At 53.8% G+C, this 23598-nt stretch overlaps 1 protein-coding gene across 1 annotated transcript; it reads left to right on the forward strand.

Moving 5' to 3' along the window:
* The first annotated feature begins 9258 nt into the window (after positions 1-9258).
* On the forward strand, positions 9259-19168 carry FGF8 (fibroblast growth factor 8). Its single transcript, XM_058841376.1, has 5 exons — positions 9259-9841; positions 9926-9962; positions 12069-12216; positions 16449-16555; positions 17457-19168. Exons 1-5 carry the CDS (start codon positions 9810-9812, stop codon positions 17742-17744), a joined length of 612 nt encoding a protein of 203 aa, XP_058697359.1. The 5' UTR covers positions 9259-9809; the 3' UTR covers positions 17745-19168.
* Positions 19169-23598: the final 4430 nt, after the last annotated feature.

Raw genomic sequence — 23598 nt, forward strand, 5'->3', positions numbered from 1 at the left:
TGTGAGGGCTGCATTGCCTTCCATAGGGTGAAGGGGTAATCGAGTTGTGTTTCTATGTGCATACATGAGCTCCTCATGCTGGAGACACATGTAAGGGTGTGGAGCCCATCACTCTTCCAACAGCCACTACCTGGGGAGCCAAAGGATGCCCCAGTCCAGGTGATGGCACTAAGATTGCTCTAAGAGTTTATTTGCTCTGAGCATTCCCCCATCTCTGCCGCATCAGGGTTCTGTATGCTGCTACAGCTGGTGATGGATCCCTCCCTGCTCTGGTAGCAGTGGGTAACCCTGCCCCTGGCTGAGCCATGCAGCAGAGAAACGGGGCTGTAGTGGAGCTTAATGTGGAGTTCATCGTGCATGAGTACCGTGGCTGTGCACCCGTGGTGCCACACACTCCACAGCCCTCCCAAACCAGCCTGCTGCTCCTGGTGGGAGGCTCAGGCTGCTCGCTGCAGGGCCTGGCTCACGTGCAGCCTGGCTGGGCTGGGGCTTGGCTGCCTCCTCCTGCTGGGTGGCTGGGCCAGGCCAGCAGTTCCCAGAGGATGCTCTGATTTCAGAGGTCAGGTTTGAGTTGCTTTTTCAGGGATGGAGGAGCAGGATGGGGAGCTGCTCTGCTGAGTGTGGCCAGGAAGTGGTTTTCCTTGTGATGCCCCAGCGGGTCCTGCCCCATCACAGTTCTGGCCGGGTTTCAACTCTTTGTGGCTTAGACCACGGCCCCAGGGCGGCTGAGAAGCACAGCTGTGACTGTGCTGTAGGTGGGGCTGGTCCCCTGCTCCATGAGCTCCCTGTTGCTTTTTCCCACGCTGATCCAGGGTAAAGCTCTTTTTCTCTGAGTCTTGGCTGCCTGGGCTTCGAAGGAAACGAGGGGACCACCCCAGGAGATGCAGCATCCCATTATCCTGGGGTTTAGCAGCTCTGCGAGGTGGGCAGAGAGCCATGTGGCACCTTGGTGACAGCAGGAGCCAGAAAAAGGACCAGCAGAGCCACCTTTAGCTGGGACTACCCCGATGGTGGGTGTGATGAGTGTTCTGTTCTCTGAAGTGCTAGCTGACTGTGCCATCCCTGCTCCATCCTGCCAGGCAGTGGGCACGGGTACCTCTGCTATTGCCTCAGGGAGCCAGCAGGGCAGGGCATGCCCTGGTAGAGCTGAGCTGTGGGCAGATTGCAACCAAAGGAGGTGGCAGCAGGATCTGGAAGGGCCAGGCTACCAGTAATTCCCATCCTCTTCCCATCAATATGCCTTGCAAAGAGAAATGGTGCTGATGCACTGTGTGGGAATGGTCTCTGCTGGAAAAGCTGAAGCTCAGGTCTGGTGTCATCTCCTCCTGGTGCTCAGACATGTGCTGGGTCCTCCGCAGGCTGCCTCAAGTTTGTTGGGAGCCTGGATGTGTGGCTGGTCACTCACTGAGTGCTTTATGGGAGAAGAGGTTCCTCCAGCTCTCATTTCCAGAGCAGATGTCTGGATTCACATCCTGGCACAGGATTTTGCTCATGCCCAGGGCAGTGGCAGGCTGTGATAAATGTGGCTGCTTGTGGTGTGAACTTGTGTCCCCCATCCCACAGGCTGCCCAGAATGCAGGAGGGGGATATTTCCATGAAGGTGCTGCTGTGGCAGCTGCAGCTTTTTGTTCAGCAGTAAGGGCACAGCTGGAGAAGTGTGGGATAACGTTGGAGCAGGGGTTGTATGGGTCTCTATTCACAGACACGTAGAGCAGGTGCTAAAAGTGAATATGTTCAGGCCATGGCAGAGAGCTGCATGCAAGACAACCTGGGCTGAGGCTCCATGCAGCTGTCCCACACTGTTCCGTCCTAAGCCCCCCGCGCAGCAACCTCACATCAGGACAGTGTTGGCAGCTCTTTGCTCAGCACCCACAGCCGAGATACCCGGAGGTCGCAGGTGTCCTGCCCTCCGACCCCTCCGAGGTGCAAATCTAATCACTCTGGACTGGGCTGTCCCTGACACTGGCAGAACTGTCACTACTGGCCACATGTCCCTGCTGGGCTGGTGGCATCCAGGGGAACAGGGCCTGCATGGAACATATGGACTGTGTCCCAAGGGCATTTAGGGTCTCTCAGAGTTATTCTCTCAGGGATGTCAGTGGCAGAGCCCTAGGCTGGATGGGCAGGATTTATCTTCTGTGGTATCCTTGCTGGTGATGTCTCTGCAAAAGGCATGTGGGACACCTCACACTGCTCCATACCTCCAGTCTCTGCTCGCCTGACAGACTCTTAGGCAGGCAAAGACCCCCGAGATGCAGTGCATGAGGTTTTGGGGTTGGATAGGAAGGGTTGTTGCTGATGGGCAGAGCAGAGGATGAGGAGAGCAGAAGGGACAGGGACCTTGTCTCTGGTAGGTCTGTCCTGCTAAATCTCATAATGCTCAGCTCACAGGGAAAGGCAGCATGGTCTAGCAGTGGGGCTTGGCTATTGGGAGGTAGGATTTGGGCTCCTGGGTTAAAAAAATGGAAGTAGAATGTTTTGAGAGCTCTCAAACTCAATTTGAACTCCCTGGGCATTTGCCCCGTGCCTAGGCTGACTCCTTGCAGCCCTGCACATCCTGGAGATGGTGTCTGGCAGCTTGGGTTGTGCATGCCATGGCCACACTCCAGGGTGGCATGAAGTCCCCTACCACAGCTGGTACTGGGGAGAAACCAGTTACAGGCTGTCTCCAGGCTCTGGCTGTTGATTTGCCTGTGACCATATGTTCCCCACCGTCCCAAAACACAGAGGTCTGCAGGGCAGCACAGAGACAAGGTGTGGCCTGGGCATGGAAGCTGGCAAGGGGCACAATTCCTGTGCCAGTCCCCATCCCAGCATGGGGTGGGGGCTGTAGGGCTGACAGAAGATGAAGGGCTGGGCTTGGATAAGGAGTAGCAGGGGGTTTGGGGCGGGTCCATGTCATGGTGGTCCACAGAAAGGTGGGGGGCTGCAGACAAACCTGGACAGCAGCAAGTACCATGTGTGTGCACCTCAATGCTCCTTTGGGGTTCACTCCCACTGGCCCCAGTGTCTGTCCCCACAGCCCCAGCTCTTGCCAGGCCATGTGGGGTGCCCCAGGGCCTGGATCCTAGGGGCCAGGGCCAGGATGAGCTGTGGCTCTGCTGGGCTGGGATGTCAAAGGGGCCATAACCCTGGTGTTTTGCAAACTCCTGGGGTCAGCAGTTCAGCTGCCACTGACACAGAGGCCCAGAGACACACACGGGCATTTTGGGTGGATGCTGTAAGCAAACAAACGAAGGTAGAGTTACAGCCGATGTACAGCCCCCCCCCGGGCCATGCTGTTGGTTTTAGGCTTAACCCCACCACAGGCTGGACACAGAAGTCCTCTTCTTAAGAGGACCCAAACCAAGCCAAATTGCCTGATGGTGCTGAGTGGGAACTGAGGCAAGAAAGGAACAACATTTTGCATCTCTGTCTCAGCTACTCGTGATCCTGAAGGAACCACAGAACCTATCCCACAGACAGGACAGTGACACCTGGTATTGAGTGATGGCTCCCACCTTCCTGGGTGGCCAGTAGAGCCCCTGACTACAAAGTCTGGCTTTGACCCCCCTCTTTCCCAGCCCTTCCTGATGATGTGTGGTTGGAGACCCTAGCTTGGGCTGGAGCTATGACGCTGGGGAAGATGTGCCAGCCAGGAATGTCTTGGGACCAGGTTCTGGAGGTGCTGTTTGGTCTGTACAAGGGGGTCAGGAATGGAGTGGAGCTGCCCAAGTGCTATGGGCAGACACATCCTCATCCACATGTCTGTGGGTGTCACCCCTTCCTCGTGCACATGTGTCATGACCATTCCTGGTTAGGCTGCTTGTTTGCTGACCCCTGTTTGATGCAGAGCAGAATTTCACAAAAATACCCAGCCTCAGGTTTAAATCATGCACGGTTAGAGATATCACCTTCTCCCTGAGCTGATCCTATGTGAACTACCCTCACTGGGAGCCTTTGGTCTTTGTTTCTGGCTTGCCTAGCTCAAAGACTCTGTGTGGACCCCTTCCTGAGCTGGGTAGCTGCAGAGCCATCCCAGTTCTCTCTCCTTGCAGATGGATGGGGCCTGAGCATGTCTCCCATTCAGTGCCCTCCACAAGGCTCTGCCAGATCATTACCCATGTGCCTGGCTCACCCCATGTGCTGGGTGGGGATGCCAGAGGTGAAAATAGCACTGGCCTCAACAGAGCCAAATGCAGGGGATGCATAACACCATGGATGTGTGCATCCATGGACTGTCCTGGATGACAGGATGATCCCCTGCTCTGCCTGGGAGCCAGGAGTGAAGCTGCCACATGCTGAGACACCCAGGCTGCCCCTGCTATGCTGGCAGCCCTGCTGCTGTGAGTGCTGAGCTCTCCTCTGTATCACCCAGCCTGGATGGAAAGCAGAGCCCAGCTTTGTCTTCTCTGATCTGCAGAGATCACTGCTGGGAGCCAGCACATGGCCACTGGAGGAGGGTGAAGCCAATATTGACACCTGCAATTCCAGGAGTACAGACTGAAATTATGGAAGCAAAGCTGCTGGACAGGAGGTGGTGAAGGGCAGAGGAGTCAGCCTGATTCCCTGAAATGAAGCTGTGAGAGCATGCTGCTGAGGAGTCAACAGAGAGGGCCACATCATCCAGTTTGTTCCTGCACAGGGGTGGGCACAGCTCCAGGGGCTGTGACCAGAACACAGGGGCAGCCTCCTGGCCTGGTGTTCCCACCACCCACAAAATATGCCTCAGTTTTGCTGCTAGTAATTGAATAGAGAGAAGAATTAATTGTGAGTGGGTTGTGTCTCCCCTCCCCTCGTTTGCCCTGGGGCTGCCTCGGTGCTGTGGGTAGTGAAGACAAGGTCATTCCCATGTAACACATCCCAATGGGGTTTCACCAAGTTCCTTCCCTTTGGGGGGTGGGAGCAGGTTAATGGTGAGCAGTGGGATTGCCCCAGGCTGCTCCGTGCTGCTCAGCCATGGAGGAGCTGCTGTTGCCTCTGAAACGCCCCATTAAAGCTGCAGTGAAGGATCAGCAGGCAGGGCTGGGGGCACTGGGCTGCAGGGCTGGGAAGGGTGAGGGTGGAGTGGGCTAGTATCCTCTGGCTTTGCTGGCAAGTCTCCATGTCTTTATTTTGGGATGCAAAAAGCTGGTTTATGACCAAGCATCCTCCAGGCACGGCTGTAAAACATTACAGGATTCTGGGTTTTATGTGTTTTGGCTCTTCTTCATATGGTGTTGGAGCAGAGAGAGATGCTCAGGTATTGGGCATTGCTTCCTGCACTTCAGTGTCCTCACCTTTATGTGCCCCAGCCTTTGGCTAACCCTCAACCCTGCTGCCTACACTGTCTGTTCCCTTTCACAGTCCCCAGGCAACTGCTCTGCAGGCTGTCTGAGCCCTCTGCACCTGCAGAGAGGAGCTCTCCTCGCCCTCTGGCCGGCTCAGTGCTGCTGCAGGTACTGCTCTCCTCCATCAGTTGGGATTAGCGCTGTGGTCCTGTCTATGTCCCTGCCTGTCAGGAGCAGGGAACTATGCCTGTTGGCCTCTCTCTGTGAGTGACAGCAATGTCCCTGTTGCTTCTCCACCTGATAATTTCCCCTGAAACTATCCACTGGTAGTTCCCCCTGAAAGAGGTATTCAAAGCAAAACTCCTGGGGTGTTTTGCTGGCTTCCCCTCACTCCAAATTCTCCTAGACTCCTCTTATGATATGAACTCCCAGTTTGCTAGGAGCCCTTGTCTTCATTCAGCCCAGTTTGGACTGCTTGCCCCTAAAACTGTGGCTGGTGTTGTTTTTCTTGTCTCTGCCTTTCTGAAATAAGGGATGCTAGTGGAGAGGTTTCAGGCTGATGCTCCTGGCTGGCTTTGATCTCTTGTGGGGAGCAGGAGCTGACACCACTGTTTGTCATCCTGAACAAGGAAGGGGGTGCATGTGGACCCTTTCTGATGTGAACTGAGCTAGAGAGAGATGATAAAGAAGCAGGCAGGAAGTTGGAGGTGGGACCTGGCTCTGTACTGCAGATGTGCTAAGAGAGATCCTGGGAGAGAGAAGGGATGGTGCTGGGGTGGCCCTGGGTTGTGGGGGTGCCATGCTGAGCATCACAGGGGGAATGGGAAGAGCTTCCTCCAGCACCTGCTGTGCTCTCTCCAGTCTCTGCTGGAGACCCCTCCCAGAGTTTCACAGTCCCTCACCTGCTGCCCCTTCCATCTCAAATCCTCTCCTGATCTGCTTTCCTGTCTTATCTCAGTCTAGGCTGCTCCAGGAGCTGCCTCCACGCATCTCAGCTGTCAGGAGTCTCTGTGTGAGGTGAAGGAGGTGGGCAAAGTTTGAGAGCCAGCCTGGACCCCAGCCAGGCTGGGTCCTCCATGTCCTGATTCCTCTCTTGGCTTCTGCTTCCTGGTGTAGCCCTGTGGCTGCACCTCGGTACCCTCAGCTTTGTGGGAAAGGGGATGGGAGGGCTGCAGCTCACATCTCTGCTGCTAATGCTCCATCTGCAGCATTTAACATCCCTGATGAACATAAAACACATGAGCTTTCTCTGAAGGAAAACACTTCTGTACCTGACCAGTCCAAACATGGTCCCTGTTCTGCAGACCAGGGCAATGGAGCAGTGGGGCAGCAGGACAAGGTGTGATGGGACCATGCTGGTAAGCCTCTTCCAGGGACCACAGCCCAACTGCTGCTTGGAGTGCTGAGGGCACAGCAGGTCCCCAAGTCTTTCTGCTGTGAGAGGCTTTCTTCTACCATCTCCATAGCAGCTTGGCCTGAGGCCCAGCTGGTCTCAGAAGCACAGGGCTGGAGTTTCTCTTCTCCCCAGGAGAGCCAGACAAGCCATTTAGCCTCAGTGCCTGGGGATGGAGGGGACCCTCACCGTGTGGACCAGGGGTGGCTTATCTCAGATGGCCTGTGAAGGAGCTGACAGGCAGGCAGATTTCTCTTGTGCTGCCTGGCACAGGAGAGAGCCTAGCCAAAAAGGGTTTTTACTTAAAAACAAAAGGGGGTGGAGGTGTCACTCTTGATGCAAACACAGGTGGGCTGAGAAGCATCAAGGGAAAAAGGCAAATCCCTCTGTGCAGGCACCCATCTTCCCTGGGAGGAGCAGACTGTGGCCATGATCCAAGGCAGCAGCAGAGGTGGGGTGAGCCCAGCAGCTGTGGTGCTGCCTGTCCCTGGCTGCTGTCACCAACCTGCTCATTTCTTTTCCCTTCCCGAAGGTGGGGTAAGCATGGGGGCTGTGGAGGCTCTGGCTGTAGGCCTGAGGATGGCTGACAGGAGCGTCGTCTGTCATCCACTGTCAGGCAAATTGTGGCCACCCCTGGGTGATCCCACAGCGGCTTGATTTTACAGCCATGACTGGCACTTGAGCCTGTTTGCTGAGGGCAGGGGGCACACGGGACTGTCAGCTTGCAGCTGCCTCTGACCCTGTACAGGACACCATAAATCTCCCAATTTAAGGCAGTCTGTGCTGTTCTGGAAATGGTGCTACTGAGTAGACTGTGCTGTGCGTGGTAACATGTGCCTGCCTGATCCTGTGCCCACCAGGGATAAAGTGGAGGTAGCCACTGGTGAAGGAGAGCAGCATCTGGAAAATAGACTAAATTCCTTGAATTTTTTAGATATAAGAAACTAAGAATTGTCTGAATTTAGAGTATCAGGAGTGTCTAGTGTTTTCTGCCCTGGTTTTGCCTGGTTTTCCTTAGGCAATGCAGAAGTGAATAGGATGAACCACCTCACCTGTGCTATGGTATATCAGCTGTTCACACAGCTCAACCTGGAGGGTTTTTCTCCTGACCATGTGCTGTACTGATGAGCTGAGTGAATGTTTGTGCCCTTGGAAACCAGCTCCTGCTTCTGCCGAGCACCTTCAGTGCCTGTCCTGCCTGTTCCTGTGGTCCTCCTAAATGCTTCCAGCTAAATGCAGGCTTGGCCCTAGACTTCATCCTACACATAGGAACCTCCCTCAGAAACAGCTTTTTGTTCCAAGAAAAAAGGTAAGGAAAATGAACAAGGAGCTGAATTTTGGGGTAACCTGTACTGGGTTTATTAATACTGATGCAGGGACTGTTTTCTCCTTGGGCCCTGCGGGGTCAGCCCAGTGATGGGGCAGTGCCCAGGCTCTCCTGCCTTCCTGCAGCACCCCTCAGCAGTGAGGATGCTGAGCAAGATCAGGTGAGAGCCCTGGGAGATCCATCCCCAGAAGTGTCAGTAGGCAGAGTTTTGGGGTGACACATCGTGTGGTGGGGAGAGGTGTTGGTGCACTTGTGTCTGGGGCTGTTGGGTGCCTGAGCAAGGGGGAAAGTGCACAAGCGGGGTGTCAGTGTGTATGTGTGTGAGAGAGAGCTCTCCTGTGGCTGCAGCTAGTGTGATTGTGTGTGAGGCAGAGAGTCGTGTTTTGCAGGTAGAGGTAAGCAAAGCACAGCGTGAATAACTGTGCTGGGGTGTGCAGTGTGTGAGGGGTGCAAGTGAGAAGGAGGGGACCTCATGGCAAAGGCTGCACGCGTGTGCCAGCTGCGTGTGTGTTAAAGGGAGTGCGTGCAGCCTGTGCGTGTGAGGGTTGCGTGCATGGATGTGCGTGTGCAGGAGGGCTGCACAGGCGTGTGCGGGGCTGTGTGTGTGTGCGGGCGGGCCGTGCACGCGTGTGTGTGTGTGTGTGGGTGTGCTTGTGCGGCGGGGCAGCCGCCGCGCTGTCACTCAGGGGCGGCTGACAGGAGCTGCCTCTCCAGCGGCGGCAGATAGCGCTGATTGCTGATTCGAGGAAGCAAAATAGCAATTGTAATTATGGGCTCTGATAAGATAAAGGAGGGCGCGGGGAGCGCGGGGACCGGCAGCGGGGCACGGCCGGCAAATTAGCAGCTGTCACTCAGCGCCGAGCAGGCGGCGCCGGCCCCGGCCCCGGCCAGGTACCGGCCCCGGGGGCCGCCCGCCGCAGCCCCGCCGCAGCCCCCGCCCCGGTGCGCAACAGGTGGCGGGGCCGGGGCTCGCCGGAACAATGCAGCCCTCGGCGGCCCTGCCCGGGCTGCGGGGCTGAGCCCCGTCCCGCCGCCGCTGCCCGGCCCCATGGCCCCGCAGCGCCGGCCCTGAGGGCGCCCGCCCGCTCCACAAGGTAAGCGCCCGGCGGGGATGCTCGCGGAGAAAGAGGGGTGTCCCGCTCCCCACCCCGGCTGCTGAATTTGCTCAGCCTCAGTCCTTCTCGAAACTCCGGCCCCCTCCATCCCCCCTCCTCCGGTAATCCTTTTAATGTCTGGCACGTCCCGGGAGGGCTCGCCCGCCCGCTCCCAATCCACAACGCGTCCGCGGAGCGGCGAACCCCCAGCGGGGGGATCCGCTTCCCCGACCCACCCTCCGAGCCCTTAAACCCCCTTTTACGGATGGGGAAACTGAGGCACAGGGTGGGGAGGGAGTCCCGCCGGCGACTGGTTGCAGAGCCTGGCCCTTAGTGGCAGCCCCAAGCTCCCCGACACCTGGCCCACCGCTCGCTCCGCTTCGGCAGGTACCGCCGGGGCCGTGAGGGGAGCGGGGGTCCGGCCGCGCTTCCCCCGCGGCGGCTGCTGCCCCCGGCTGCGCCCGCCCCCGCCGTCGGGGTTGCGGGTCGGCTTCGCCTCCCGGAGGCAGCGGGGCCGCGGAGCGGGGCTGGGGGCTCCCCGCGGCAGGGGCAGCCGACCGAGCGCCCCGGGGGCTGGGCGGGCGGTGGGGCCGCCGGGCCTTTCCCCTCTGTAGCCGCTTGTGCCCTCCTTTCTCTGGGGCGAGGACGTGCCGGCAGGGCGAGAGGAACCGAGGAGCTGAGACAGCGCCGCGCCCCCCGGGCGCTCCCCGCCGCCGCCGGGCCCCCGGCCCCGCATCGGCGCCGCGATGGACCCCTGCTCTTCGCTCTTCAGCTACGTGTGAGTACCGGCAGCCCCAGCCCTCCCGCCCCGTGCCCGCAGCCTCCCCGGCTCACACCTCTCTCCCGCTTTTCCCTCTCCCAGGTTAATGCACTTGTTCGTCCTCTGCCTGCAAGCCCAGGTAAGTGCCCGCCGGGCTGCCCGGCTTTGTTCGCCCCACGGGGGTCGGGGGTGCCCGGCCGCCGCCGAGCGGGGAGGGAGGGAGGGAGACGGGGAAGAGGAGCAGTTTAAAACCCAGGAGACAAAAGTTGCCAGGCTGTAAAAAGCCGGAGCCAAGGGGGACCCCACCTTTCCCGGGAAGCAAAATAAGATGCGGGGGACTCCTGCTGCGAGGTAAGGAGTACCGGGATTTCAAGGAAATACTCAGGGTTATCTTAGAGCAGCTTTCATTCCCGTTCCCCCGACATCTAATTACACTGTGGATACCCCCGTCCTTCTGCTCCGTTTTATTTTTCCCTCCTATGTTGTTTCATCCAAAAAAGTAAGGCAGAATTAAAAAGAGGAAAAGAAACCCTGCAAAAGCCTTCGTAAAAAGCACAGGTTTTGATTCAGCTTTAAAGTGTCAGACTTTAGCATCGCTGGTTTGTATCGGCAGAGACAGAAGTGACATGAATAGATTAAACATCCCGGGCAGAGCTTGTGCAACACCCGCATACCAGCAGGAACGTGTCGCTGGGAGCGGTGTGCCTCCAAACCGGGGTGAAGCCCCCACCTCCCCCCTGAGATCACAGGTGCAGAAGTTTTGTTTAAAATGCCCTTTAAGCTGCTTTTTAAAATTATTGTTATTTTCCTGGAAGCTTGGAGGGGGGGTGGGAAATGGAGTTTCCAGCTGAGAAGTGAAGGGAACGGAGCACTGGGATTGTGCAGTTGTATAAAAACATAGCTGTAATATTTTGGAGTATGAGATGGAGACCAAATAGCAGCATGGCTAATGACCTCTCCTCCACATGGTACCCTCATCAGAGCTGGGGAGAGAATCCTGCTGCATTATCCAAAACCCGTCTATAGGAAACACACATGCACAGGCAGAAGCAGAGGGAGAGAGATGACATTGTCACGGGGAGATATCTCTATAAAGCTGGCTTTGGGAGACCATCGGCTTTTGCTTTTATTGTGGTTTTCTGTTGTTGTTTAAGACAGGAGGAAATCTTCCCATTTGACGTGGGGGTGGTGGGGGGTAGCCCCAGCCTTCTGATGTTGAAAGGAGCGATCTCCTAACATTTGCTCAGAATACATCTTTATAAATGTCAGAGAGCAGCGAAACTTTCCAGACTTAAAAGAGGGATTTGAGACGAGGGGGGAAAAAGAATTCTGTGCCAGCTCATGAGCCGGGGCTGAGGGGGGAGCTGGTTTGGCCGCTCATGAAAATCATTTAAAGCCCAGGAGCAAGAGTGTCGGGTCTGGAGAGGATGGGCTCAGCTGCATCTCTGGGACTAAAGGGCTTGGTGTGCTGGGGCTGAGACAACCCTGTGCTGGCACCAAACGGCTGACTGGGGATGAGGGCTGTGTTTGCACAGGAAGCGTGTTGGTATCCTTGGGTGGTTATACCACTAAATACCTGCACTGGGGTATAGTTCTCTTGTGATTCTTATGCCTCATAGCTCTACCATCTCCGTGGACTTTGTGTTTGAAGAGCTTCAACACAGCTCTTCAGTAAGTGGGGTACTTGGGAGCAAATAAAGAGCCTGAGACTCAGAGGACAGGCAGCTGTTGGGTGTGTGCCTGGGGCAGCTGGAGCAGTAGTATGCTCCTGCAGAGGTGAGAGAGGTGAGGGATGAAAGCTTCAGCCCCTTGAGAGGGCAACATAGGGCCATCCTGCATGTCCCACCTTGATCCCCTCCAGTTCCCAGCCTTGATGCTCATCTCAAGGTACCCCAGTCCCAGTCAGGACCCACTGAGTCCTGGAGAGGCCTCCAGGGTCACCAAGCCCTGTTGTACTCCCAAGCTACCCGCTCCTCTGCTTAGGGCATGTCTGGAGAGGGCACAGCTCTGTACAGGGCTCTGGTCACTGTGTCCCTGAGCTTAATGATCCTTCTCCTGGAAGACTCTGATGGCACAGGAGGCACCGCCGCGGTCCTGGCTCCTGGCCTCCCGTAAAGCCCAGCTGGAGGCCGGCGATCTCGGTTCAGCCCATTTGCCCCGCTGAGGAGTAGAGATTATAATGGTGTGTTGTATATTTTTTAATTTCCTAAAGGTAACTGTTCAGTCCCCACCTAATTTTACACAGCATGTGAGGGAGCAGAGCCTGGTGACAGATCAGCTCAGCCGGCGGCTTGTCCGTACCTACCAGCTGTACAGCCGGACCAGCGGGAAACATGTGCAGATCTTGGACAACAAGAAAATCAATGCGATGGCAGAGGATGGGGATGTGCACGGTAAGGACACACGATGTGGGCAGGCAAGGGGGGAGCTGGGGAGGTGTTCGCAGCCCAGAGTGGCGATTGATGATTTCCGTCCTGTTTGTCAGCCAGAAATCATTAAAATCGTTCGGCTTGTGGGGGCTTGTAAAAGGAGAACATAGGGGTCAACAATCAGCAGCTGTGTGATTCAAGGTGAGGGCAGGTTCCCTGTGCCAAGGGAAGGGACCAGCTCTTGGAACGATAGGCTCTGCTTCTTTCCTTTTAATTCTTGGTTTGCACTGACTCTAGAGGGTTTGGGGCTGCGGCATCCTGAGCATCATCAGAATTTCATCCTGGCCCTTTGCAGGGATGGGAATCCCTGGACCTCCTTTTGGAACTGAAATGGAAAGTAAATTTGAAAAATAAGAGGCAGGGAGGAGAAAGAGGGAATGACTGCTTTGGGAGCCTTCCCTGAACTAGGACTGGCTAAAGTGGCATTTTCCTGTCCCATCCCTTCCTTTCCAAAACAAATCCTGAGCAGAGGGTCAGCGAGGCAGTCAGCTGCAGGCAGAGATGCTGCAGTGTCTCCAGAGACAAAGCAGGGACTCTGCAAGTGTGAGAGCTTGCACTCTGCCATGGCCCCTCTGCATCACCCTGGTACCCCCTCCCCAAAACCTCCACCCTCTCCAGGGCAAAGGGACCGGTCCCTCTGCTGGGAAGCCCAAATACTTTGATTGTGTGAGCTCCTGACATGTTGGGATAGTCAAACGTGGCACAGGGGTCAGTGGGGCCAGTGAGCCACGGGGCTGTCTGCGGGAGGCCTGATCCTCTGCCCAGGGCAGGGAAGTGTCTGTGTTCCTGTGTGTTGTACATAGGTATCACAATTGTTTTTCTTTGGTATTAGCTGCAATTTCCCTTTCTTGCTTGGGTAGATCAGTAGAAACATTTTTTTTGTTTCCCTTTCTGGTTTTTGGGGTTTTTTTCCTTCATTTTGCTTTGGGTGAAAATTTCGTTCTGGACATTATCAGTAAAAGCACAGTGCAGGTTCCATGTGATGTTCCATATATCCAGAATTAATCTTGCAAATGAATTATTCCCATCCTGGAGCAGCTCTAGCTTGAAAGGGCAGTAGCTAATTTCCGAACCAAAAAACAACAAAAAAAAAGAAAATCCCATCTTGTTTTAGACCTCTAACGCCTGGATTTTACAAAACAGTTAGTGCATATTTAAATAACAACCAGGTTTAAATACAGCCAGAAGTAAGGGACTGGTGGTGGCTTGAAAAACTCTATTAAAATGTAATAAAAAAAGGTTAAGCATTTGAAGAGCTAAGGAGGAAAATGAAGACTGATCTAAACCAGAAAGAGAACAAGCAGTTTTTCAGATGTAAAGTTTTAAAAGAGTTGCAAGTCTGTAAATGTTAAAATAGAGGTTCAGGATTGTTCTGTATGAATCTCTAGGGAGGCCCCCATGTCTGGAAGAACTATTAAAACGCTTCTTACTTTCACCTTTTTTAACATTTCCTGAATACTTTCTCCTCTTCGCAGTCCAGTTGGGGGATCAAGTGTGTCTCGCTGCATTTTTTCAGCATTTACGTAGCCACTTTCCCTTCAAAGTTTGAGCATGAAACATAATTTTACTGGGATAAATCTGTCACTTAAATGAAAGAATAGAGTTGAAAATGTTAAGCCTCCCCCCCTCCCCAAAAGAGAGAGGGAAGAAAAAAAAGACTCCCCCCAAATGTTATTTAGAAATCCACTTTTGCAGCAAAGATCCCCCCTCCCCAAGCCCTTCTTTCTGCTTTTTTTGTCTTTTTTTTTCAGTCTCATTTTTGGGGGTGGGCGTGTAAAAGGGGTTGATTTATTTTTGCAGATGACCCCTTTCCCCACGCTGACATTTTTACAGCCGACTTAACATCGAGTCCAGCGTTTTCAGTTATTTGTCTTAATTGTCAATATTTGATTGACTTTTTTTAATTCTAAGGGAAGGCGGGCGGCCGGTGCAGCCCAGCTTGTCCCTCCCAGGCTGTGTCTGCCACCAAGAAAACCACTGCCAGCTGCAGCTTGGCTCAACCCCACGAGTGGCCGGAGACACCGGCACAGTTCTCTGCCCACTTGCTGGTTGTTGTTCTGTGCCCAGGGTTTTCTGTTGGCTGGGGCTGGAGTTTGCAGCGTTCACGAGTCTGGAAGGGTCTAGGGGTGCAAGTCCCTGGGGCCAGGTCGTCTTCATCGTCTGTGGATAAGGGGGCTGGAGAGACACATGGGCTGGGCTCGTGCAGGGCAGCAAACCCGTCTGGTGGCTGTAAATCACAGCTGCCCTTTGGTGGAAAAAAAAAAAGGAGAGAAAAGTCCAAAAGAGAAGCAATGTGCATCTTTAAAGCAGGGTTTTGTGCTCGCTGGGGCCAAGGCCTCCCCACTCCCTCCCTCTTTCCCTCTTCATCCCTCTCTCCCTCCCTCCCTCCTCTTTCTATCTCTCAGAGAGAAAAATCAATTCTCCTCAAACCTTTTACTGCCTCCAAGATCAATTCCACCCCTTTCCCCAATATAGATAAATAGGGGGTCACTGTCTCAGCGCTTTGTTTGCAGAGTGCCATCGCTCCCGTGGGTGGTTTTTGGGGATGAGAGGTGCTTGTCAGGCTCTCTAGGCATTGATCAGCACTGCCTGGAGTTCGCTCTTCCCAAATTTCTTTTCTCTGAGTTCAATCTGTGCCTGCCTAGGAGTAGGGGGATGTGAATGCATGGTAGCTTGGGGACAAGAGATGCTGCAGGGTGATATTGACAGGAGGGGGTGCCTGCATGCACATCAAGCTTGGCCTGCCTAACAGCACCAAATCAGTTGGCCCTAGCAAATTTGGGGGTGACCTTTCCATTGGTCAACTCAGCAGCTGCCAGCACTGCCTGCTTGCTGTCCCCATCCTTGGTGCCATTGACCTCAGCAGCGTCCATCGTAAGAGGGATGCGGGGTCGAGGCACTGCAGAGAGAGAAAAAGGCCATTTTCCCCTAGCCCACAGCACGATTTAAGCTCACTTTAGCTTGTGTGTGCGCCTACAGCCTCCTTCTGCCGTTCAAAGCATCCTCCTGCAGAGCCTCCCACTCCAGAGCCACATCACTGCCCTCACTGGGGCTCGCTGGAGGCTGAGCATCCTGAGGAAGAGATGTGCAAGCTACGGTGAACTGCAGTCCTGAGAAACTGAGCAGCCCTTGTGCAGGGACCTGAGAGGATAAATAAGGCACCAAAGGACTTAAATCCATAATAAGAATGGAACTTTTGTGGCCTGTCCTCTAATTGCCTTGTTGGGTAGCACTTGTAGTACTGTGGGCTGATGAGGAACAAGAGCTGGTGGGGCAGTCACAGCTGGCTTTTCAGCACTGTGGGGAATTCTTTGGTGCTTGGCATAGCACAGACCTTTTGAGGTACAAACAGGTAGCCACCGTCCCCCTCGGGGCTTGCTCTGGGAACAGCAGCTGCAGGACCGGGAAGAAGGATGTCCTGTCCCCATCATCCCCCTTCCCTGGGGATGGATGAGCTTTGGGCCTTGGGTTCCCAGGGTGAAGGCAGGGAGGGAAGGTGACAGGTCTATTTATAGGCGGCCCATCGACCCAGCGATTTGCATAGCTCCTTCGGAAGTCGATCGATGCCTCCATTAAAAAACTGAGACCAAATCAATACGCCCTCTCGACTTGTGCAAAGGTGAAAGGCATTAAAAGGGTGGCTGTACCCTTCACGCCTCCCCTGCCAGCTGCAAAGTCACTGCTCCTCCTGCAGCCCTGGCCTGGCAGAGGGACATGGAGCAGTGTCCCCTGGGCTGGGGACAGCTGGCAGCACACTGCACTTTCCAAAGGTGTCTGGTTCCTGCCCACAGGCACACCCAGCCTTGCCTCAGTTTTCAGGGCAGCTGCCTTGTTCTCTGCCAACCAGCATGTGCCCTGCTGGCTGCCCTGCCTCCATCTGGGACTCTGTGGTGCCTGAACCACTGAGCCCTATGGAGCTGAGTAAAACAGAGCTGTTCCCCATCCAGCACAGCTTAAGATGGCAAAAGGACATGTCCAGTGTCATGCAGGGACATAGGGGCAAGTTAAGGGGAGGGGACAAGCTGTATCTTAACCTCATGTGCTGATTTTAGGGCTCTCTCTGGTCCAGCTGCCAGAGATCATGTGCCTGCAGTGCCCAGCATCACGGTGCATTGCTGAGGTCTCCACACCTGTGCCAGCCCTATCCCACAACCCCTCTGACCTCCCTCCCTCTCTCCCCCTGCTGCTCTCCCCAGCCAAGCTCATCGTGGAGACAGACACCTTTGGGAGCCGCGTGCGTATCAAGGGGGCAGCCACGGGTTTCTACATCTGCATGAACAAGAAGGGGAAGCTGATTGGCAAGGTAGGGTGCAAGGGTACGGGCAAGGCAGGGAACTGCTGGGACACGGAGCGGGGACTGCCATGAGGGCAGTTCTGCCTCTTGGGGCAGGGGAACAAGCCATCCTGCAGCCTGAGCGGGAGCAAGAGAGGTGGGCGGGTGCCGTGTGGGGCGCATTCCTTCTATCTCTCGGAACAAATAGGCGGATTGCTGGTCTATTCTCCACGATTACATGGTACAAGTACCAGGAATGTTAAGATGCTCCATGGGGCTTGCCCCAAGGCCAGACCCCACTGCTGGCCCCGCTGGTTTGTCATGCAGCTTCTGTGCCTTGATGCCCCTTCCCGCGGTGGCAGGGCTGGATGTAAAAAATCCCTCCAGAACAGTGATTACCTGCAAGGATTTTCCATGGCAGCTGCTTCCTGGGGGCTGCCCGGTGTGGGTTCTTCTCTAGTCCTGCTGCTGTACATAATGGGGGAGCTCAGTTCCTGGCTATCCCATGCTTCCCCCACCACCTTCATCTGTGGGAACCTTCACCACTGACCTCATGTCACTTCTCCTGCCACTCAATGTTCCTCGATGTCCCTCCTGTGTTAAAGACCCCACGGGGACAGGATGGGTGGGTGAATTGGGATGGAGAGTTTGTTTATGGTTACATCCAGGCACAGATGGAGGCAAAAATTCCCTTATGGATGCGGTGGAAGTTAAGACTGGGACCAGCTGCACTGGTACATAAGCAGCAGTGAGCAGTGTTTGTGCCTGCTCACTGTCGCTTGTTAAGGAAAAACACATTTTGGGCAATTCTGACTTGTGGGAGAAGTGAGCCTTTGGTTGCCCACAAGCTCTGCAACCCTGCTGCCACAGTGAGAAGCAGCTCTCTGAGCAACTGCTTGTCGCTTAAATCTCTGCTCCTGTCCCTTCTCAGAGCAACGGCAAAGGCAAGGACTGCGTCTTCACGGAGATTGTGCTGGAGAACAACTACACGGCGCTGCAGAACGCCAAGTACGAGGGCTGGTACATGGCCTTCACCCGCAAGGGCCGCCCGCGCAAGGGCTCCAAGACCCGGCAGCACCAACGGGAGGTGCATTTCATGAAGAGGCTTCCCAAGGGCCACCAGACCACCGAGCCCCACAGACGCTTTGAGTTCCTCAACTACCCCTTCAACCGGAGAAGTAAAAGGACTAGAAACTCCAGCTCCAGAGCGGGCCCTTGATGTGCCTGCCCCTGCCCCCTCTGCCTGCATCTCCTGGAGGATGCTCCTCTGAGCTTGGTGGACTATATGTAGAGACTTTCCCATATGGGTATTAAAACAAAACAAAAAAAAAAGGGAGGGGGAGGATAAAAAAAAAATTACCTGCTCTAGTTGTTGGTACTTTTGGGAGGGTGTTTGGTTTTTACAAAAAAAAAGAAAAAAAATGAGGAAAAAAATGAGAGAGACTCTATTTTTGTACTCCAGCTTTAAAAGTAATGAAACATTCAAAGACTGGTGAAGGGAGAAGAGCCCTTCACTTAGAAACGTTCTAGTCTGTTTGGGGTTGCGCTTTATTTTGTAAATTTTTTTTTTTTTTGGTAGCTCTAGGGGGAAAGGAGTTAAAAAAAAATGTTTAAAACAAACAAGCAAAAAACCATGGAAATCCAAATCTGGAAGCGATGTGCTACTTAAATGAACTGAACTAATGCTATGCTTGCTGGAGAAGATGGAGAGGCTGGAAAACAGCTAAGACGCGGGGATTTATTTTGGAGGTGGTTGGAGGCCACCTAGGTGGTTTTGGCAGCCTGGGTGGTGTGGGGACACTGCCAGTGGGGGCTGACTGTGACGCCTGGGGTGGGGACCACTGGATGCTTTCTTTCCTTGGATGTGCCCACTTCTTTGGCTGAGCAAGGGGTTGCTGGAAGTCGCATCCTTCTGAGAATGCTGCTGACTTCACAACTCTCAACTTACTTTTTTTCTCAGGAGGGGACAGGGGGTGATGGGTTCCCCAGTGAAAGTCCTGAACTGACTCGGTACCTCTTACCCACGGGAGCATCTTTGGCATTTGGTTTGTTTTAAAGTACTAAGGTACAGCTGCTGTGGAGCGGGCTGATAACTGGTATTATTTTTTTCCCCATGTGGAAAATGTGAACTACTCACCAAAAACTGATATTTTTTTCTGTCTATATTTTTTTATGAGATGCAAGTTTTCATCCATAAAATTAAACAAAGTTTACAAATTATTGTGGAGCCATTTCAGGCTGTTTTGTTGTGATATTCAGTATCTTGTCATAATAGTTGGTGCTTCCATTGCCAACCCTCTCTTCCATGTTTCTTCTTTGATGAGAAATACTGCTCCCCTTGCCCCCCTAGGAAAGGAGGGGGTTTCTTTCAAAATTTCTGTGTTGACAGAAGCCAAATTTTATATTTAGAAGAATGAAAAATCACAAAGGAAACATTACATCTCTTGAGTGAAATCCTCAGCCAGCCCTGCTCTGCACATGCTGCCCTGGGACTGTGACTCTCTCCAAAGGGTTAAACCAATTATTCTTTATGGGGAGGGCAAACAAAGACACTGGATAGGAGCCAGAACCAGGGGTGAATTTTCATCCAATCTTTTTTGATTGTTTGAGGTTTTTCCTGTTTCCTTGAGGATTTTTGTTTTGTTTCGGTTGTGTACAAATTGAATATGAAATGATTGAAGTATTTATTTAATATGTGCATTAAAAGTTTGTATTAGTCTAACTGAGCCTGATGCTTTCCAGGGAGGGGTTGGGGCTGGACAGACATATTGGAGAGGGATGAAAGAGGATGGCAGTGAGGTGCAGGATGGGGCTGAGGCTGCTGATTGCTGTAATTTCCTTCCCAAGGGACCAGCTGTGGAGAGTGGGGAGAGTGCCCCAAGATTTTGGACCCAGATGAGTCTGGTGGAAATCATAGTTTTCCTTGCAGCAAATTCCAGGTTTAATGTGCAGATGCCACCTTCTTGACATGTGGGAGTAAGGCCTACTGCAGGTTGAATGGGGACATAGTACAACGGAGCCTTGATGACTGCTCTCAAGGAGGGGATGAAACTGCCCAAGAGAAAGTTGGTATTTGCTCCTCTCTTACCCAGAAGAGCTTGGGGCTGTGCAGAATGGGCTGTTGTGTCCTGTCCTTCAGAGAATACTCAACCCTGCTGCAGTTCTGGGTCTTGCTTTCAGGAGCTGATCAGGGATTCAGATATGGAGTGGTTCTAAGGTATGGAAGCATGCAAGAATGAAACTGTGAGATATGTTAAAGTGTGTAAGTGTAGCAGCCCTGCAAGGTGAGTTTTACCAACACAGGTGCCAGCCCCGGGTTTGTTGCAATGCTGATGGGGTGCCTGTGACATCACCCAGTGCTCATGCTGAGACTGTGGGTTCGAGGCTGAGCCTTCCCCTGGCTGACACAGCAGCCTGGGCAGAGCTGGCAGTATTTGTCAATAATTTCAAGGAGGGAAAAGAAGGGACTGAGCACTTGGCCGTGCTCTGTACCTGAACACCGCTGCCGCATCACGGAGATCAGGGATGTTGCTTGAGCCACAGGACAGCACGGATGGCTTTTGTCTGACTGTTCCAGGAGGGACCCAAGGGCTGCCGAAGCCTGAGGATGACAGCTGGGGCGAGACTTTGTTGTGGTTTACAGACTACAGGAATTAAAAGTGAATTGCTCCTGGCCTTTCCCCAGGCAGAGATGGTGTTTGATAGTCCTTAATGGTTGCTTTTCTTCCTTTAATTTGTCTAACTGTTTTCCTAATGGCTTTGTGAACATGGGTGAATTGGTGCCAGGTGCCTGCTCCAGGTACGGGTAGCAGAGGCACGGGACTAAATACATGTCTCCTGTCTCGATCCAAATGCCCAGCTAGGGTAGGGAAGGGCACGGTGTGGTGCTCAGCCTCCAGTAAGGCTGTTCCCCCATCCCTGCCATCCTGGGGTGCAGACAAGAGCTGGAGCAGTGAGCAGCCGGCGCCCGGGGGTTTGAAGTGAGTATGCACACTCCTGTGTCCCTGCACAGCTCTGTACCACACTGCCCCCCAAATCCTGCTGTCTGCTCTGCCACAGCGAAAGGCACCCAGGCCTGGCCTCTGGGAAGGGATCCCCAGCTCACTCGGTCCATGGTTAGTCAGCCACTTTTCATTAAAGGGCTTTTGAGTGGCCATGGAGCACTACAGCTTTAGACTTTGTTTATTGTTTGCATTTGTCTAACTTCAGCTCCTTTAGTCAACAAAGGTTGTTTCACCACTGCTTGGAAGATTAAAGAGCCCAGTTCTAGTAAGTTAATGAGTAAGTGAATTAATTAATGGTTTCTCATATCCTGTCTCTGTACTGATACTACTTAGTCCTTGGTAAGTCTGGAGGAGCTCATACTCCTCCTGAGTCCTGCAGGGTGCTGTGCACATGGTCCCCAGGGCTGGTGGCTTCCACCACCCATGCAGAGAGGTGGTGACAGTCCCTGGTGATACCTGCTGTTCCTCCACAGTCACAGGAACTCTGGCTGCTATTTGAATGCCTAGGGTCAATCATCTACCCAGTAATCTGGGACTTTTTCTTCTTCATCAGGAGGTGTATGAACCAAGCTTGAGAATCACAGCCATGCAAGGGCCCTGGGGACTGTGAGGTGCTGAGATGGGAGCAGGACTGCAGGAGAGGGCTGGGGATGGGGGGCTTTGGGGATAGATGTTTGCTTTTGTTAACTCATGCTGTTAGTGTGGGTGTTTTGGGCAGGAACCCCAGCTTTGAGCTAGCAAAGTCCTTGTGGTGGGCATGTGCCTGTTGCTGATGCCACCATTCCGTGTCACCCTGCAGCTCCCTCACTGCCACCAGCTGGCTGGAAGGAGGTGACAGATGAAGCAGGAAAGGAACTGTGCTGCTCTGGCTGTTGGAGCAGGGATGATGGCCCCATCCTGAGCTCCAAGCAGTGCTGTGTGCCTGTCCCTGCCTGGACAGGGCTCACCATGTGCTGCCATCCAGACACAGTGGCAAGGCTGGAGTTGAGCAATGTTTGGGAGATTCTGCCTTGCCAGATCATGGGGAAGCCCATCAGGTCCAGCCAGCTAACACAGGGTAAGAAGTAAATGGGCAACACCAGGCAGGAGAAAGAGCTGTTTTCAGATTAAATGCTGCTGTGGTTGCCCAGAGAAGCTGTGGGTGCTCCATCTGTGGCAGCATTGAAGGCCAAGGCTGGATGGGGCTTTGAGCAATCTGATCTAGTAGGAAGGTATCCCTGTCCATGGCAGGTCATTTAGAACTAAACAACCTTTAAAGTGCCTTCCAATCCAAACCATTCTGTGATTCTATAGTAGAGAAACAGAGTACAGGCAGCAACAAATTGAAGGGGCAAGAAAAGGGGCATGTGCTGTCTGAGCAGGGGCTGCACCATGGCTTTATCAACCAAACCCCAAACCTTTTGGCTCATGCTATCTCTGCTTCCACCCCTTCTCTCTGTTTACAACTTTTCCATGATGTCTGCTTGGATATGGGTGCCCACTGAGCTGGGTGGGCTGTAGGATGCTGTGGCAGGGCTGGAGCTTGCCCAGGCTCCTTAGGCAGGCTTTAGTTTGGGAAGGACGACTGGGCTGTTTGTTTATTGCATCAGGCTCAGCTTTCAAACATTTCCCTGCCATCCCCCTCCCCCTCCTTTAATTAATTCTGGGTAAGAAGTTCTGGCTTTATTGTGCCACCGAACTGAGGGCTCCCTGTGGGAAAAGTCACACCTTCTGAACAGCTTCTGATACCATGCAAATGAAGGACAAGTCCAGGAAACGCTTTCATCTCAGACCTGTCCAGCCCCCTGCCCATTAATTACAGACATTTCATTTGTGTGAGAGCAATTCCTCTCGGGGAGGGGGCGGGGTGGCTGCAGCTTGTGGATCATCTCAGTCCCCCTCTCTAAAGGCTCCTCCTTGGAAGGGATTTATAGCCAGAAACAGGGATGCTCAGGGACTCAGTGGGGGATCTCATATTTTGGCCACTCCAAACCAAACTGGCTTGTTGGTGGGCTGTATCCTGCCAGCAGGGAGGGCTCAGCACTGCTCCATGCCCTGCTCCATACCAGCAAGCTCTGGCTGTGGAACCAAGTGAAGCATCTTAGAGGGAGACACAAGGTGGAGCAGAAATGAGCTCAGGGCTGTCACAAGGGAATGGCCCTCCAGGGCCAGGAGCTCATGAGATAAATTGCTTTGGGCAGGGTGGCCACAAAATGAGTCTCACATATGGAAACAACCTTCTGTGCTGCAACAGTACTCAACATGTGTTGAGGGCCAGCACCATACTCTGACAGGGCACAAAATCTTCTTGGCCACACAGACCAGACCCGATGCTCCTTTTGAGCCTTGGTCCCTCTCTGCTCCTCTCTCCTTTCCACACAGCTCTTCTGACCACGGGGTGCAGCCAAAGACGCCTCCAGGCTGGTTCCTGGTTTCCGGAGTCCGATGGGGAGTCTTAGGTCCAGACCCTGGAGAAGGTGCAGAGAAAGGGGATGTGGAGTACAGTTGGTTTTCACAGCCAGTTTCCTGGCCATAGTAATAACACTTAGCACTTCTGTAGCACCTGGGATGCTCCAAGCACCTACACATATGCTCCTCATTACCACTCTGCTTCCCATTTGCAGCGTTTCTGCCCCCTCCCCACGCATGCCTACAGCACTATCAGTTCTCCCTTAGAAATGGGGCCGCCCTCCTGTTCCCGTGGCTTTGCTGCAGAATACCTTTGATGGCTAGGTTTGCTGTTTGCCTTCCTCCTGGACAAGGATGTGCTGTGAGCTCTGGTGTTGACAAGCCATGGGCCCAAGGATACACGGCCCCTGTGGCTTGGTGCACCAGAGGAGCTCTTGGGAGATGTTGGAGGGATATTTGGGACTGGACTAATGGGAACCTGCAGCCATTGCAGGGTCAAAGTCAGCATGGAATTGGTGCCAGGCTCCAGTAAAACTTTTTGTCCACCCACTGGCCCTGTACCACATCAGCTGCAGGATAAGAGAGGGTTCCTGTGTGGATCAGTTGAAGGTTACAGCTGTTACTCCAGGTTGCCTAATGGCCCAGGTACTGTGCAATGAAATGCACTTCAGATTTGCTGTT

The sequence above is a fragment of the Poecile atricapillus genome, chromosome 6, assembly GCF_030490865.1.
Source record: "Poecile atricapillus isolate bPoeAtr1 chromosome 6, bPoeAtr1.hap1, whole genome shotgun sequence".
NCBI classification, from domain to species: Eukaryota; Metazoa; Chordata; class Aves; order Passeriformes; family Paridae; genus Poecile; species Poecile atricapillus.

Excerpts from the sequence above, each read along its gene's own strand:
- FGF8 (XM_058841376.1), top strand. The coding sequence starts at position 9,810 with ATGGACCCCTGCTCTTCGCTCTTCAGCTACGT. Across the intron at positions 9,842-9,925 it reads TCTTCGCTCTTCAGCTACGT|GTTAATGCACTTGTTCGTCC; the intron begins GTGAGTACCGGC and ends TCCCTCTCCCAG. Across the intron at positions 9,963-12,068 it reads TCCTCTGCCTGCAAGCCCAG|CATGTGAGGGAGCAGAGCCT; the intron begins GTAAGTGCCCGC and ends AATTTTACACAG.